General features: G+C 40.9%; 1 protein-coding gene across 2 annotated transcripts in view; it reads right to left on the bottom strand.

Moving 5' to 3' along the window:
* The window catches only part of ATP6V1H (ATPase H+ transporting V1 subunit H), a 47,503-nt gene extending 42,833 nt beyond the window's left edge, over positions 1 to 4,670 (bottom strand). The window contains exons 1-2 of one of the 2 annotated variants that reach the window (XM_066563149.1): positions 4,652 to 4,670; positions 2,918 to 3,044 (exon numbers count right to left, since the gene is read on the bottom strand). In XM_066563149.1, the coding sequence (XP_066419246.1) occupies positions 2,918 to 3,021 (104 nt within the window). In that variant the 5' untranslated portion in view covers positions 3,022 to 3,044; positions 4,652 to 4,670. Of the gene's footprint in view, positions 1 to 2,917; positions 3,045 to 4,362; positions 4,527 to 4,651 lie in introns of those variants that run through there. The other variant, XM_066563140.1, reaches the window with a different exon arrangement.
* Between the last annotated feature and the right edge of the window lie 11,297 nt (positions 4,671 to 15,967).

The raw sequence follows: 15,967 nt of genomic DNA on the forward strand, positions 1-15,967 counted from the left end.
AACACTGTGTGAGTTAATCTTTAGCTTGAACTGACTCTACAAGAAAAGTCAGGCTACTGAAGTCTGACCAGCTACAAGTAAGCCATTTTACTTTTGCACTGAAGAACAGAGAGAGGAAAAAAGAACTTCAGAATGCCCTTCTGTGTGACCCTGAGCCCAATGCTGTTGCAAGTGATGCAATCTTCAAAGCACCTTTATACACATACAACTGCCACAGGCAGAGGAGAAAAAAACGCTTCATCAGAATTTCTTGTGAAATTCTTTGACTTCAACTATCTAAGTACTAACTACAGTTTCTACAACTACATAACTACTGCCTCTAGTTTAAGAAGCATAGATCATGTTTAAGAAGCAAAAATCATGTCACATCTGAATTGATGTGTTAACTTAGGGAAAACAAAAATATTTCCTTTAATTTAAAAACATCTGATGAGTTGAAGTAATTCCTTCATATTCATTTATATGCAAGTTTACCACAGTAAATACACAGACAATCAGAACAAGGAGCCCAAAAGAAAGAGAACTGTCAGTTCTCAAGCACCCCATTTTCCTTCTCCATGAACCAGACTAAAACAAACCACTCTGACCTGCCTCTAACAGCTGCATCAAAGAAAGTACTTTCTACTCATTTAATAATGTACTTCATTCCAGAAATGAATCAATATAACAGCACTGACTGACTTTCCAAGAAATCCCTTAAAGCTCAGCCTCAAAGACACCATCACATCCAAACTTGTCCGTTGTAAAACAGGACATGTCCAAATCAAGGTATGAGTTTATTTCCTTTGGAAGCACCAAAAGTTCTGCAGATGTTTTTCAATAACTCATTATAAGGAAACTCCTCAGCCAAAGAAGAAGTTATCTTCAAGAAGCTCCACAATCCCTCTGGCACCATTTAAGTCAATCCTTAAAGCCAACTTATTCAGACAGCCAGGCTTTGTTTCTCAGTAGGTACAAGACACAAAAATTACATTTATTTCAGAGCAATAATAAAGAGGACACACTGTTATTGACACATAAAGGACACCAAGCATCAAAAAGTCTCACTCATCCTCTCACAGGATCACAAACCATAGCCAGATGCACTACAATAGCCTCCAAAACCTAGCTAATTCCAAGAGAGGAAATAACTAGTTTATTCTTCCTTCATAGATTCCAGAACAAAACCAAGTCAAATTCTACAGGTAAAATCCAAAAAGGAACCCTGCCCTCTGGTCAAAAGAAGTTATATAAAAATTTGCTGCCAGATTAACAAACTAAACTCCCTGTTTCACACACTGCACCAGAGAAAGAGAATTCCAAGAATAAATTAAAATTACTAACAGCAGATCACATAGCCAAACAAATAATACTACACAAATTCAACTCCTTGTCAAATAGAACCATCTCCTATACCCACAAAAGTAAACAATTTTTCTCACCAGCCCTATAGAAACACCAGAGAAGCAGTGAAAGAATCTCATTCATTTCCATGAACAGTGAACAACTGTACTCCCACTTTCATCCTAAGCAACTGCAAACCAGCTGTTCACTGCCACTAGGACAGCACAGGAACAGCTGTCCAGATGTCCTTGGGACACACTTCCTATCAGACAGACAAAAGGGCACACAGTAACAGCAAAAGCCACTTAAATTGTTTGAGAAGTGCTTGGGAGCTGCCACTGCCAGGTTACCACCCCAACCTTTCTCTTTTGCCTGCAAAGCCACAGAGTACCAAACTCAACCAGGAACTGATCCATCTTAAGAATAGCCTAGCAAAAAAAAAAGTTCTCAGAAGATCAGTTCCTTTATGCAGATTTATCATGCAGATATACAATCACATAGAAAAGAATAATACAATTAAATGAATGGAATAAGCAAGTCTGAAATACACAGGACAGGGCAAAGCAGATAGTCATTAGTAAGATTCCACTGGGTTAGCATTTCTCAGCTTACATGAGTACAGTTTTGCAAGGTTATTGCAAATATGACATGCTTATATGTACCACAGCAATCTGAAAAAAAACCCTATTTTTTAAAGTGGTATAATGTTGATAATCAGAAAGCATCATCAGTATGGTATGTAGCTCTACAATTATGAAGATTTCTTCCACTTTAGTTACAAAGCAATTAATTATAAAGTAATTTGCTATTATAAACAGTAATTTACACTTTGTCAATATTTCTCATTCTCCTGTCACAAGGAACAGGCTGCAAGAACGTTTCATTTCACTTCAGAGTACAGAGGACTAAAAGTGTGTTTCTTCTCCCTATTTCCTACTTCACCCATAAAACTTTTCCTCAGCTTGTCTCTATATCCTCTCAGGAAAATACTCTTCTTGCTTCTCCTGGTGCCATCACATCCATGCAAAAGGACACACTGAGCTTGCCTGAAACAGCAGCACAGCTCTCCCCAGACTGAAGCATTTGTTTCAGCCTACTCCCTGATTTACCTGCTTAAGTGGTCCTCCAGAATTAATGTTCCTTTACTTAAGATACAGCTTATTTTCCTGGACTACCACTCCAGTTTTGCTAGTACAATTTGTATTCCCACAAAAAGCACTTGAGCAATAGACATACCATAGTTACACTTAAGACAATTATTACTGTAAACACTTCTTAATTCAGCAGTCACCCAATAAGGCTGAAATTGAGACTGGTGTTTGAATTATCAGGAAAAGAAACCGTTTTACCAAACATTTGTGCAAACCTATACCATTTGCTATTACAACAATCAGCTGATACAAGTAGAGTTCCCCTTCTGGTAATAAGTCATAAGAAAATTTTCCACAGCCACTTCCATTTAATGTAGACTTTTTCCAACTACTTCCATGCAGACAGAACATTCTTCACTGCAACATAATGCTCCACTGGAGCCTAAAATCTCAAAAAGTCTAACACTTAAAAGGAGAAAAGAATGTGGAAATGTTTTACTTACTGGAGATATGACTGCCAGTTTACTTTGTTTGCCCGAACTTCAGCAGCTTTGGCAGCAATGATGTTTGTTGGGACAGCAGCATCTACAGCACCTCGGATATCCATCTTGACTGATAATTAAAATGTACCTAGAAATGCAAACCAGATTCGAGACCTCTCATTAAACAGCAGAGTATTTGTCCAATATTTTAAAGAAATGAAAAGAAAAATCTGTTTCCAGGTGCCCCATTCCTTAACACTGTACTAGTTAGCTTCTGAAAAAATCCAAGTTTTATAAAGTACTTAAAACATGGCTTACTGGAAACAAAAATAAGCCAAACCTACACACTCAATCATAAGTTCACTAAAATAAAAGACACAGACCATTACTAAATAACTCCCAGTCTTGTGAATCCTTGAACAATGAAATTAAGTTACTTGAATTAAGGTGGCTCTTCTGCATCATCCAAGTAGCTCTACAGAGAAGAGAGCCTGTCTTCTTTCCAAATCTTCTTTCCAGGGTAAAAATTCATTGCATATCCTCCCACCCCTACAGTTTAGGACTGATTTACTTCAGGTCTAAAAGCATTTAGACATTAGAAACATGCAAACTACAAGTTCAGGGAGGAAAAAAACCCACAGGTATATAAATTAAAACCATGCTACACAGACTTAACAAGAAAATCAAGATCAATAGTGTACAGAAAGCAAACTGAAAAATAAATGTGAACAGAAGCTCTTTATCAGGATATAGTACATTACCACAGATAGTGACCTTCACCACTTCTTCCCCCTTCCTTTATGGTTTAAATCTCCACCTGACTTTGATGCCAAAACAAGAAGTGTGTTGGCAGAGACTCCAGATTCAGCTGGAGCTGGAATTCCTTACAGCCTGAACTGTACCCAGCCTCTCCACACAGCCCGTTTCTGGACTGTTCTGGCCTCCCTTACAGAACAAGCAAGAGCAAACTGGCACATTCAGGCCTAACCCTCGCAAGCACAGCCTGCCTTTATGACTGAATTAGAATACAGTTCTAACAAAAGAAACCAAAAAAAATTAGGAACTATCCTGGGCAAACAGAAAAGAACAAATGCCCTCCGTTTGAAACCACTTCAGTGAGCAGACACGCACACAGGCGGCACCGCTCTGTCCTTCAGTGACCATGGAAGGTTTCCAGGCCCTCTGACCCACCCAGAGCCACTCAAACACTGCCCGCGGGCAGGGTCGGTACCAGCGGCTTCGGAGCTGCAGTTTAGCAGCAGAAGCAGCGCCTGCGACAGAGCAGGCACGGTCCTGCCGTTCCCGGCACGGCTCACCGAGGGGCCCGGCAGAACCCGAACCCTGGCGGCAGCCGCGGAGCCCTGCGGAGCCCTCCGCAGCCCCCGGGCCCGCCAGAGCCCGTGAGGCGGCACGGCCCGAAACCGCCGGCACCCACCGCGCCAGGGCCCGGGGCAGCTCCCACTCACCGCAGGGGGGTGCCGGCGGCAGAGGCCGTGCGGGGCCGGAGGGAAGGAAGCGGGGAGGGAATGAAGGGAGGAAGAAGAGCAGAGGAGGCCGCGGGCGGCCCTGGGCAGCCCGGGCAGAGCGCGCACCCGCCGGCCCCGCCGCTGCCGCCGTCATGTGACGCCGCTCACGTGAGCGCGACGGCGGCCTGCGAGGGACATACCGCCCCGCCCGCGGCTGCGCGCAGTCAGTGTTGTGGCTATATCCACGTATTTAAAGCACATAAAAATATACATGTAGGTTTGTACGTACCTATACATGTCATGGAGCCATAGGATGGGCTGGTTTAGAAGGGACCTTCTAGATCATCTGAATCCAACGCCCCTGCCATGGATGCAGCCCGGGAAAGGGCTGGCATTCTGGGCTGTGAGGGCACATTGCCGGGTCATGTTAAACTTCATGCAAACCAGCACCCCCAAGTCCTTCTCCTCAGAGAATCTGCTCTCAATCCTTTCTCTGCCCAGCCTGTATTTGTGTCTGGGATTGCCCTTGAAGCGATACGCAGAATAAATAAACTCCACAACCGGATATAGTTATGAAGTGGGTATGTATGTCAGCGCCCGGCACAAGCGAGATAGCTTGTGCCCCGAGCCTCAGTGTGACCCACACCTTTATTCACAAAAGTATTCCGTATGCAATACATTTAGACATTAGAAACACAAAAACTACAACTACAACTTTTCCATGCATATTCAACCCCTGGCCCCAACTGTCCTCGCCTCGCATGGTAATCAGATCCACGCCCTTCTGGGCATGCGTTGTTTGCTGTGGTGGTTGCACGGGGGTCTCTGGTGGTCTCTGAGGCTGAAGATTCTGGTCTTCCTCGTGACTGAACTTTTGAACGTCTCTCCTTTACGCATGCGCTTTGGTCTCTTGGTGCTTATCTGAGTACTAATCAGCCTTGATTAGCTTGGAGACGGAGGAGTCCCTTTATTTGGGCTCTTTGCAGCCCTTGGTCTTCCCTGGTATTATTCTCTATGCAAGAAGCTTCAGAAATTTGCATTTTCCTATGCCCTTTGTACCGTGGCAGAGGTTTCTTAAGTAAAAAGGTTAAAACTCAACACATAGTTCTACAAGCTAAACTTTAAATGCTTAATTGATATTGCTAATTCAAGTGAACTCCAAAAATCTCTATTTCACCCTGACCCACATGTGTATATGGGTACGGTTTTATTCAGGGGATCTAATCCCTGACTGGGATGAAGCGTGTGCCCAGAGGTGCCCACCTATGCTGTTTGCAGAAATGGCTCTGGTTTTCCAGAGTGTGAAAAACGCCAATCACTGGTTTTTAGAATTTTAAAAGTTTAATAGTAATAAAATGGTTATAAAAATAGGAATATAATTAGAGCAATAAAAATTTGAACAATTTGGATTAGGACAATACGAGACAATAAAAACAAAGAGTTACAGACAGTCCTGGTACCTCTTTCTGGGCAAAATTAGCCTGAAAAAGGACACATGTTAACAAAGGATTAACCCTTAAAACAATGCCCTGTTGCATATTCATACATCTCATACATGATGCATAAATTCCATTCAAACACAGGATTCTGTCTGGTCAGCGTCAGCTTCTTCCTCTTAATCCTGACGGTGTCTTCAGGGCTGGGCAGGGCGGGAAGGAGTTAGTTTCCTCTGAAAATGGAGCAATAAATTCTTTTTCTCTGAAAGATTTAGGTGTCCTGTGTCTGCTATCTGGTGCGAAAACCTCGTTCCTTTCTTTAAGAAAAAATATCCCACATACATATTTTCTATTTTAACATTATGTTATGACCTAAAACTATAACACACTACTTAAGAAAATTAATACAGCATAACTTTCTAACAAAACACATATAATATTCATTTTTATATTTGTGAAAAGCCAATCATAAAATACACATTTTTCACACCAGAGACAGCGCGAGTCTGGCTGGGAAGGAAACTTGTAAGTAAAGGCCCAAGTGTTTCAGAAGCTATGGGCTTAAACCATTTCTGAGAAAAAAAAATCTCAGTACATTCATTTGCTGAGTGAGGTTTTCTGGCCATACTATGCTGAAGTGCATAGTCCTACCACTGCTGGTCAGAAATGATCCTGAACAGTCATTCTGCTAACATACAAGGAGAAAACAAAAATAATCAGGGGTTTTTTTGTGTGAGGAGATCAAGACAGCCAATGTAGAGCTGTTCTACTGCTAGCCTAATTTTTCTAGGGTCTCTGTATTTTCCCATTTAGAGGATACACTGTGCTTTAAATTTTGCCTGGCATGATAGGTGCCAATAGGTGGGGGGACAGTTATCCCTGTGCCACTGATACATCTTCCACAGAATTTTTCTTTTAAAATGAGTCTTCCTTCAAACCCCAAAAAACCCTGTTGGTTTCTTCATAACACAAGTGTAAATCCCAGGTACAGTCCAAGTAACAGCATTTGCATGTCTTTCTGCTTCATCAGAAGAAAGCTCCCTAAGCTCTGTGCACACTCTGTGTCATCAAGTCTGTAATAAATACATCCATTAATGTGATTCTGTGGATTACCAAACATGTGGGACTTGGAGATTTAATCCAACAAATTTGTGCTCTTGCACATTGCTTACTCACAGTGATAAGAAATGCTGGCACAGCTCCTGATCTCTAGCATAGATATGTCCACACAATTTTGAAAAATCTGTTACTTTGAAAGTTTACTTGAATCTGATTTTTGCTTCATAGCTGAGAGTTAGAATTTGGCCTTACTTTAACCAGTTCCTCTTCTAAAAGAGTGTTTGTAACGTCAATCCTGTAGCATTCAGTATTTCCTGCTTCTGCTCTGCCTGTTTATGGCATGTCTCACTTGCCACTCCTTCTGTGCCTAGCATCAGGCCTCTGGAATAAACATACTCACCTTTTCCACAGTCCTTTCAATGATACATATGGCTCTACCCGTTTTATAAAGAAACAGAAGCCAAAGGTCTTGTAAGATAAACAGAACAAGGCTTGAAGCTTTTAAAATGCAACTTGCTTAATGAGGGCATGTGCTGGTTTTGGCTGGGATTGAATTTGTTTTCTTTACAGTGTCTAGCATGAGGCTATGATTTGATTTGTGCTGAAAACAGGGATGTTTTCACTGCTGCTGAGCAGGGCTTGCACAGCACCAAGGCTTCTTCTGCTCCTCCCTCCACACCACCAGCGAGAAGGCTGGGGGTGCACAAGGACTCTGGACAAGACACAGCCAGGACAGGTGACCCCAGCTGACCGAGGGGATATCCCACACCCTATGGCATTATGCTCAGCATATAGAGCTGAGGGGAAGAAGGTGAAATAAGGGGAGATATTTGGAGTGATGCTGTTTGTCTTCCCAAGTACCTGTTATGCATGATGGAGCCTGACTTTCCTGGCGATGACTGAACACCCGAGCCAAAGGGAAATGGTGAATTAATTCCTTGTTTTGCTTTGCTTGCATGAGCAGCTTTTGCTTTCCCTATTAAACTGTCTTTACCTCAAACCATGAGTTTTCTCACTTTTACTCTTCCATTTCTCTCCATTCCATGGGGGAAAGTGAGTGAGCAGCAGCATGGTGCTTGTTTGTGGCTGGGGTTAAACCACAACGAGGCTTCAAAGGCCTGAACAGTGATCCTACAAGCTACCAGTCAGCACATCAAGCTTTGCTTCCATGAAACTCCCTCAGTTGTCCACAATGATGCTTCTGCCCAGATCCCAAACTGTCCCAGCACTGAAAACACTGATGACTGTGCATTCTCTTACCTAGGCCAAGTATGGTATTCTTTCATCTTCACCATTCCAAGCTCAGTCCAATAGTTTAAGTAAACCCTTAGAAACTGGATCAGCAGCTCTTAATGTGTATTTCCAGCTGTCAGTTTTAAGATACAGAGGTGCTTCTCACCATGTGCCCCTATGTCTAGTGAGGTAATGTCCTGGATTCTTGCTTAGACATGCAAAGCCATTTCTTCTGCCAGGGATCACCTATTTCAAGGAAATCATCCAAAATGCTGTATCTTTCTTTATCCAGCATATTTCTTCCGGGCCTTTAGCACACTTCTGGCTTAACCCAGGAGTGCCACAGTATTCTGTCTGAACCTGAGTACAGATATGCACAGGGTCGTGTAGTTCTCTCACTTCTAGTTCCTGCTTTCAATATTGTTTCTGTACCTTACTCTGAAACAATAATAATTCATGTAGTTCATGAGCAGAAAATAATAATTCATAGTTACAGTTTGGTGCCCAATGTGATCTCTTGTTCAGAATATGCATCAGGTCATCAGTGGCCTTTTTTCTTTATAGCAGATGATTTTTTGCTTAATTCCACCACCTGCAAGAGTTTATCACCATCCATTCAGCCTGGAGTCTGGCTAAAATAAGATGGATTGTTATTTGCAGTCAAAATTTTGATACTATAGCAACATAGTCATTTGTCTGTAGGAAAGTTTTAAAAGGTGTGATTTGGCATGTTGACTTCATCATAAACTTCAATCTGGTTTTACTATTCATTTCCCAGGCTGTTAAGAGGCTACAGTAAAAAATATTTCCCTGTAACTTTTCTGTAGCCTTGGAGTGAGGTAAACTGGTTGAAAATATTCATCTACTGAATCAGCAGAAATGCAAAGAGGAGAAAAATAATTGTATTAGTGATTTTTTTTTTTTTAACATAGATTCCAGGGGGTATTTAAGGAACTATGAGAGTAAGCATGACATCTGTGCCAGGCTACAGATGTCTAAAGGTAATAGAATTTCTAGCAGAGGAATCAAAGTAGTGAACCCAATGTGCCATGTTAGAGATTGCAAACAATATATTGTTTCTGAATATATTTAATATATATATATATATATATATATATATATATATATATATATATATATATATATATATATATATATATATATATATTTAATTTTCATATTCTTTATGCCATGCAGTGGAATAAAGGCGTTAACACAAATTTCCTGTAGCTCTGTAAGGGACAGTCATGTCTCACACCTCTGCAGGGTTCTTCATGTGTACAGACAAGATGTGTAAGGGGTGGTTCTCCATCCAAAAACTCGCCTGGGTTAAGAGGGAAAATCTGGACATTGATTCATAACTCTTGAATGAGACACATAGAGCAGAAGGTAGAAAGAAATTAGCAGCTTTCTAAGTACAGAAGGGTCTTCAACAGAGTGCAAAAAGCATCTGGTTGGAGTCTGTTCTGTTCAGCACACTCAGCAGTGTTTAAGAAAGGATATATACAATAGTGTCATATACAATTATACATATATTACACAATAGTGTAGTGGAAACTTTGCTGGTGACAGTGTTACTCCTTTGACAAGTGCACAGTGGAATTGTGGACCACCTTGTCAGAGTGTGGTGGGTAAGCTACCAAGATTCACATGTGCTCTTATCCTTCATCTCCACACACTTGGGCACATCTGAAAATTTTCATCAGTGTGAGTCCCATGAGGCACTCTCTGTGTGAAGGAACTTCACTGCATTGCAAGGGAAAGCTTTGAGTAAGGAAAGAATTGTACAGTTTTTACAGGAGCCTGTCTTGTGTGCCTGTCATCACTATGACAGCAAAAGGCAATTCTCAGCAACCAGTACAAACCCATCCTGTGCCATCATCAGCTTGGAGCATCCCATGGTGCCTTATTTATGCTGGTTGATTCTCTGGATCTTGCTGAAGGTAATGACTGTAAAAGTGCTGTGTGCCTATTTTTTGGCAAGATCTATGCTTTAGGAGTCAGGTGTGCAAAACAATTCTCATTTAGGTATTTTTGGTCACATCAGTGCTTGTCCATTAACTTCTGGCAATGCAGCTTCACTTGAAGTTGCTATGTTTAGATGATTTTATTGATGTGTGAAACAGAGTGAAAAGTGAAAAGCACATCAGCATGCAGGAATAAAAGTCATCAATTTCCTGGATCACAAAGAATAAGAATGCTCAATAGTTTAATACTAGAAAATTAATGCAGATGAGTCATCCTCACACTAAAACTATAGACAGCTGGATCGTGAGAATGTTTTTCTGTTCTCCTTTCTTTCTTGTAATAAGAACAATGTATCATTGTCTATCACTTATTCTCCAAACTACAGAAGTGTTTTGCACACCTGCCATTTAACTTTTCAGCATGCTGTATGTCACCTGGCTCCTGCATGTCTGCACAACATGTATATTTAACATGTATAGAAGAAAATGCTTTGAAAGTTTATCCAGGCAAAACATGCTTAGAAGGTTAGGAAAGTGAGCACACTTCCCTAATTCACAAAACTATCAAGTAAATTTTTTTCTCTCCTGTCTAATTTTGGAGGGTTGAAGAGGCCTCATTGAAGAGATTTCCTTGCATGGACACAGAAGTAATTTTTCAATATGAGAAGATGTGGAGTACTTCATTAGATGTTTGTCCTGAGGAATTACAGCAAGATTGGTGCATTGTGAACTAGATTTTTACTGCTTCATCTGTCTTTGTTTTCTCCTCTTATTTTACCTTCATTTTATTGTGCGTGTCATGGTGGGAAAACATTATTTTGTGATTATCCTTGTAAACAAGTAATGCCTGCTTCCTGCAGCCTATATAGACTTATCTGATTTCTAGGTCATAGATCATTTGATAGATCATGGATCACTTGGATAATTTTTCTTTTAAATTAATCAGATTCTGGCCCAAAGGATCTGGCAAAGCTGATATGCCACAGCTGTGCATATGTTACAACAGGCAACCTTCTGATTGCTCCACCACCTCTTTGAAATTAGGTTTCACAAGCTCAGTGAAGGAGCTACACATAACTTATCTGCAGTAGGAGTGGCCTTTGTGAAAGAAATATAAACTAACATGTTATTGTAATAAATACATCTTCTGTTTTTTCCCCTAGTATGATGGAACAATGCTGTAGTGCCCGAAAATTGGAAGTGAAGTGCCATGCAAAAACAGGAACAGAAGGGCTATGCAGTACTGTTTGTAGCTTTGAGAAATGTTGCATCTGGGGTTAAAATAGCACTAATTTAGGGAGTAGGGACACATGTCTCTGTCTCATGTACATTCCCTTCTCTGTTGAAAGCTGAAGAGTCTCTAGCCACTTTTTGAGCCTACAGCATCTCCTCCTTTCACCATCAGTCTCTGTTGCTTTGTTCTAACAGCTTCTGTCTGTATTCCTGGAAGTGTAGAAGGAGTGCTCTTCTCCTTCATCTTCTCAGAAAAAGGTAAAGCCAGAACAGTAGATTTTGGAGAAAAATGAAATGCTGAGCTACCCAGTGCTGCTGATGGTAAGTCTGGCTAAAGGACAGAAAAAAAATTTACTTACTCAAGCTTATGCTACAGCTTTCTGTAACAGAGTCTACTGTACAATGACTTCTAGTGCCATTGTCAAGCCTCATTATTCTTAGTTTTTCTCCTCAGCATTTACGGGATTTCTCTGAAAAAAGGACAGAAGTGTGACCAAGGCAGCTCTTCTCGCAAGAGATGCTGTGTGGGCAGATGTGTTATATCTACCTTGTATCTACAATGCTGATTGTCAAAACTTTGGACTCTTGGTAGAAAAAAAAAATTGTTGGGCTAGACATATTTTTTAGTTTGAAAAAAAGATGTAAAGGAAGTGGGTGTTGGCAAAAACCTGGCAGCCCTCTATACAGGTGGGAGAAATAATCTATTAATAATCTACCTGGAGCCATAGTCCTTATATTTAGTGTGTCTCTATCCTGAGACACGGCTGCAGCTCGTGTGCTGTTTTCACTGGTGCTGCAAGGATTAGCAGCAGGCCATCTGTTCAGGCACTGAGGAAAACCATGTGATTGGCAGGTACCACTGACCTAAGACAGACATCTCCTTTTGGTGCTGCCTGCAGAGTGTAACTGTGTGCTGAGTTCCTTCTTCTTTCAAGTTGTAAATGAAATACATTCACTCTGAGGTGATAAAAAGTTGGTTGGTTGTTACGCCTTGTTTCTCTGGCATGTTCAACCACTCTGTGCTTGTCTTTCTCCTTTGCAATTTACTAAAACCTACAAAGTTGTACATCTAATCTCTAAGCTGGCACATGCTGAAGGGATGAGACACTGCAGATATCTGAGGGCAGATAATCCTGTTTGTCTCCAGAACTCCTCCAGGCTGCAGGAAGAAGTGGCAAGCTGCAAGAGGCCTGGACATTTGTCCATCAGTGTAAGGACAAGCAATCTTTATGTTGTTGTCATTCAGCCCAATGTCTGGGATTTGGTTTAATTTCATCATTAAATATAAGTGGAGCTTTTCCAAGAAAGGTCATTGTAAAATTTGATTCAGGAGCAGCCTTTTTATTTCTTGATGTGGAGGCAAGTTGTGCTCTACTTCAGGACTCACAGCTACCAAGCAGACAACTGTCAGGCAAAGGACAACCTCCAAAAAGAAGATGAAGCAGATATTAAAGCTGCACAATGGATTTTCAAGGTAAGAAAAAAATGCAGGATTAGTTATACAAATGTCCCGTGGGAGGGGGTGAAATGGTGTGTCTGGAAAAGAGGAGAAAGAAATATTGATGTCATGAACAACAGCCATAGGTTGTTTATCACCAAGACATCACTATTCATGCAGTTTTCCTTTTTCCTGAGCCTCATCCCCTGCCCTCTGTTCCTCAGCATGTTGCAACCACAGTGACAAAGGAGGTGGTGATCTGCCTTCCCACTAAGTGTCTGCTTTCAAAGAATATAATAAACACATCCATCTAACAAAAATTATTCATACTTTGTGAAGCTAATCTGTTGCTAAAAGAGTGAGGGAAAATATGTTGCTTCATGGTGTTTAGACACTGAAGAGTTTTGCTGTTTTTTACTGGTACTATGTCAGATTATTTTTATTGGTAGTTGACAAAAGATGAAATGCCAAAGAAATCAAACTGCATAATACTGAAGTCTACTAGGGAGTTACAGTAAATCCTCTTTAGTGAAACTATAGAGTATTCCTTAATTAAAAACAACAGTCATGTATCTTCTAGGTTTTGTCAAAAGCCTGAAAGCTGCCTGAGGGGTGAGCTGCTATTAATTTTTTTTTTCAATGCATGTTCCTATGCAGCTCAGCAAGAGAGACAAATGCAAGAAACTGTATCTTATTAAAGCTTTGGGGCAAAGGTGGTGCACCATTGTGCATGATAGGGGAAAGAATGTGATAGCAAAGTCCTGCGCTCCTGGAACCACAAAGGTTGTCTTTTTTCAGACTTAAAGCCAGCATAGGGAGGGGCTAAGGCATCCAGCTGAGTTTGTTGGCAGGGTTGGTGAAAGTTAAGACAGGGGAAGAAGCTGTTCCAAATTCCACATCTGCCTTACAAATATTCAAATTAAAGCTAGAATTGATCTCTCCATCCCATTTCCTTAGCCAAAGTATAACAATTTCTAAGAGGCTATTTCATTTGATTATAGGAATGCACTCATCAGAAATCCTAAATTACTTTCACTGCTTTTGCTGAGAGAAAATGTTCAGCCTGGTTTGCTGATATCAGAAAACTGTTTCTGATAATGAACAAAGTACCCTCTGTTCAGAATTTCATGCCATTCTGTTTTCTGCCCATTTGGCATATGAGCCTGGGGACTTCTTGACCCTCTTCAAGGCAAAAGGGATTTTGTCATAGGCACAATGGCTCTTGAAGTTAACCATTGACAGTCATAGTTTCCGAAACACAGATTCTGAGTTCTTCATCACTCATGTCCCCAGACATTTCTCATTTAGCCATCCTTTAATTCACTGCAGGTGAATTGTTCCCTTCAGCTTTCTGATTGATTTTGTAGATATTGCCTGAATTTGTAGTTTGTTGCTGGGGCTCTGAGAACTTGGTGCACAGTACTGAGTCAGTGACCTCGCAGAGGATAACTAATTATTTTTCTATTCTGCAAAGGATTTGTCTGTAGAGGGGCATAAATGCCCCTGGAATGTTCAGAGCCAGCTAGTGTCCACAGTTCCTTTAACAACACTGCTGCCAGCTTCCCTTCTCCTGCTTGCTGTCTGTTCCTTTTACTTTGTTTAGTGCTTTTGTTTCTAAATGCTGCAGCTCTACTGGTGTGTCTCTTATCCCTGGTAGCAGAGACAGCCTGCAGGGACTGCCCAGGAGATGCTCTGTAGCCACTTTCTGAGCTCAGCTGAGTTGAAATTGCTGGGATGTGGAAGCTCCGGTATGAGGCTACATCCTCTGGGGGAACATGTCTCCAAAATTTCATAAACCTTATCAGCAAATGATCCTTTCACATAAGTAATGTAAGCAATGTTACTGGTAGCTAATGAGTCTACAAGGATTGTGTTAGTGATAGGAAGTTAGAAAACTTACCCATCCAGAAGTGTGTACAGTCCTAAGGCTGGGGAACTAAAATAAACTGCAGGCTTTACTTCACATGGGTGGGAAATGCCTTTCTCTTTTACTGATAGGGAACTACTGCACAGAGGGTTTACATTATTTTCTAGTAGTATTTAGGAACATAACTTCAGGTTTGTAAGTTTCAAGACCAGTTTGTCACTTACACTTCCAGAATCAAAGAGATCACATTAAAACTTTTGTTTTCTTTTTAATAACTGATGGAGAATGCCTGTCTTATGCTCCACTCCCCACTGCTGGACAAACTCTAGGAACTCCTTGGAGGCATACGCTGGGCCATTGTCAGTCTTAATCTCCCTAGGGATCCCCAATACTGAAAAGGCTTGCACCAAGTGTTGTTTGGCATGCACAGCCCTTTCCCCTGTGTGGGCAGAGACATAAACCACACCTGAGTATGTATCTATGTTGACATGCACGTATTTCATGCAACCAAAACTGGAAATTTATGTGATGTCTGTCTGCCACACTTCACAGCTCCCAAGGTCTCGGGGGCTAACCCCAACACCCAGGGATGGCACTGCCTGAAGCTGGCAACTACAGAAAGTTCAGGATCTTTTGGTAAAACAATTCTATATGTGATACTGGTTGCTACAGAGAGATTATGTTCTTAGACCTGTAATTTGTGTGACTGACAGGGTCCTTGATCAGAGTGATTCCACAGTCCTCATTAATTCCCGTGCTCCCTTCCACTTTAGATGAGATTTCGGATTTGATACTTCTCAATGTGACTGGTGACTGCTTCTGAGAGCAAGTTGGCATCTAATTCAACATGCCAAAGAGTAAAAAAGCCAAAATATCAAATAAATTTTTCAATTAAAAAAACCAAAAACAAACCTAAATATTTTAATGGAACACTTGAATGAGGTTTATTTATTCTTGAATGTGCTTTCAAAGAGAAACTGAATTACAAGAGAAATGTTTTTGAAAAGTGGTGGGCAGAGCTTAAAGGCCTTTTAAATTCTCTTAATGACATTTAAATTAACTCAATGAGTTGTTTGTTCTTATCTCCATTTACATTGCTTAAAAAGCCTTTCTCTCTGACATGTTTGCATCTTGATTTATAAAAGTGTTAAAAAGCAAAAGTGAATAAACTGCTTTTTACCACTACCAACACAAAGATACAAGGACTTTCTTAACCCAAAGCTAACACAGACACATTTATGTGTGCTCCCTAGGAGCTTTTTGCTAGTAAACAAACTAAAACACCCCTGAAGCATTATGACACCTTGCATCATATGTTGCATTTCATAGGGAGATAGTGCAAGGTTTCAAATATATCACAGTTTCTTTCCCC

The sequence above is a fragment of the Molothrus aeneus genome, chromosome 1, assembly GCF_037042795.1.
Source record: "Molothrus aeneus isolate 106 chromosome 1, BPBGC_Maene_1.0, whole genome shotgun sequence".
Taxonomy (NCBI): domain Eukaryota; kingdom Metazoa; phylum Chordata; class Aves; order Passeriformes; family Icteridae; genus Molothrus; species Molothrus aeneus.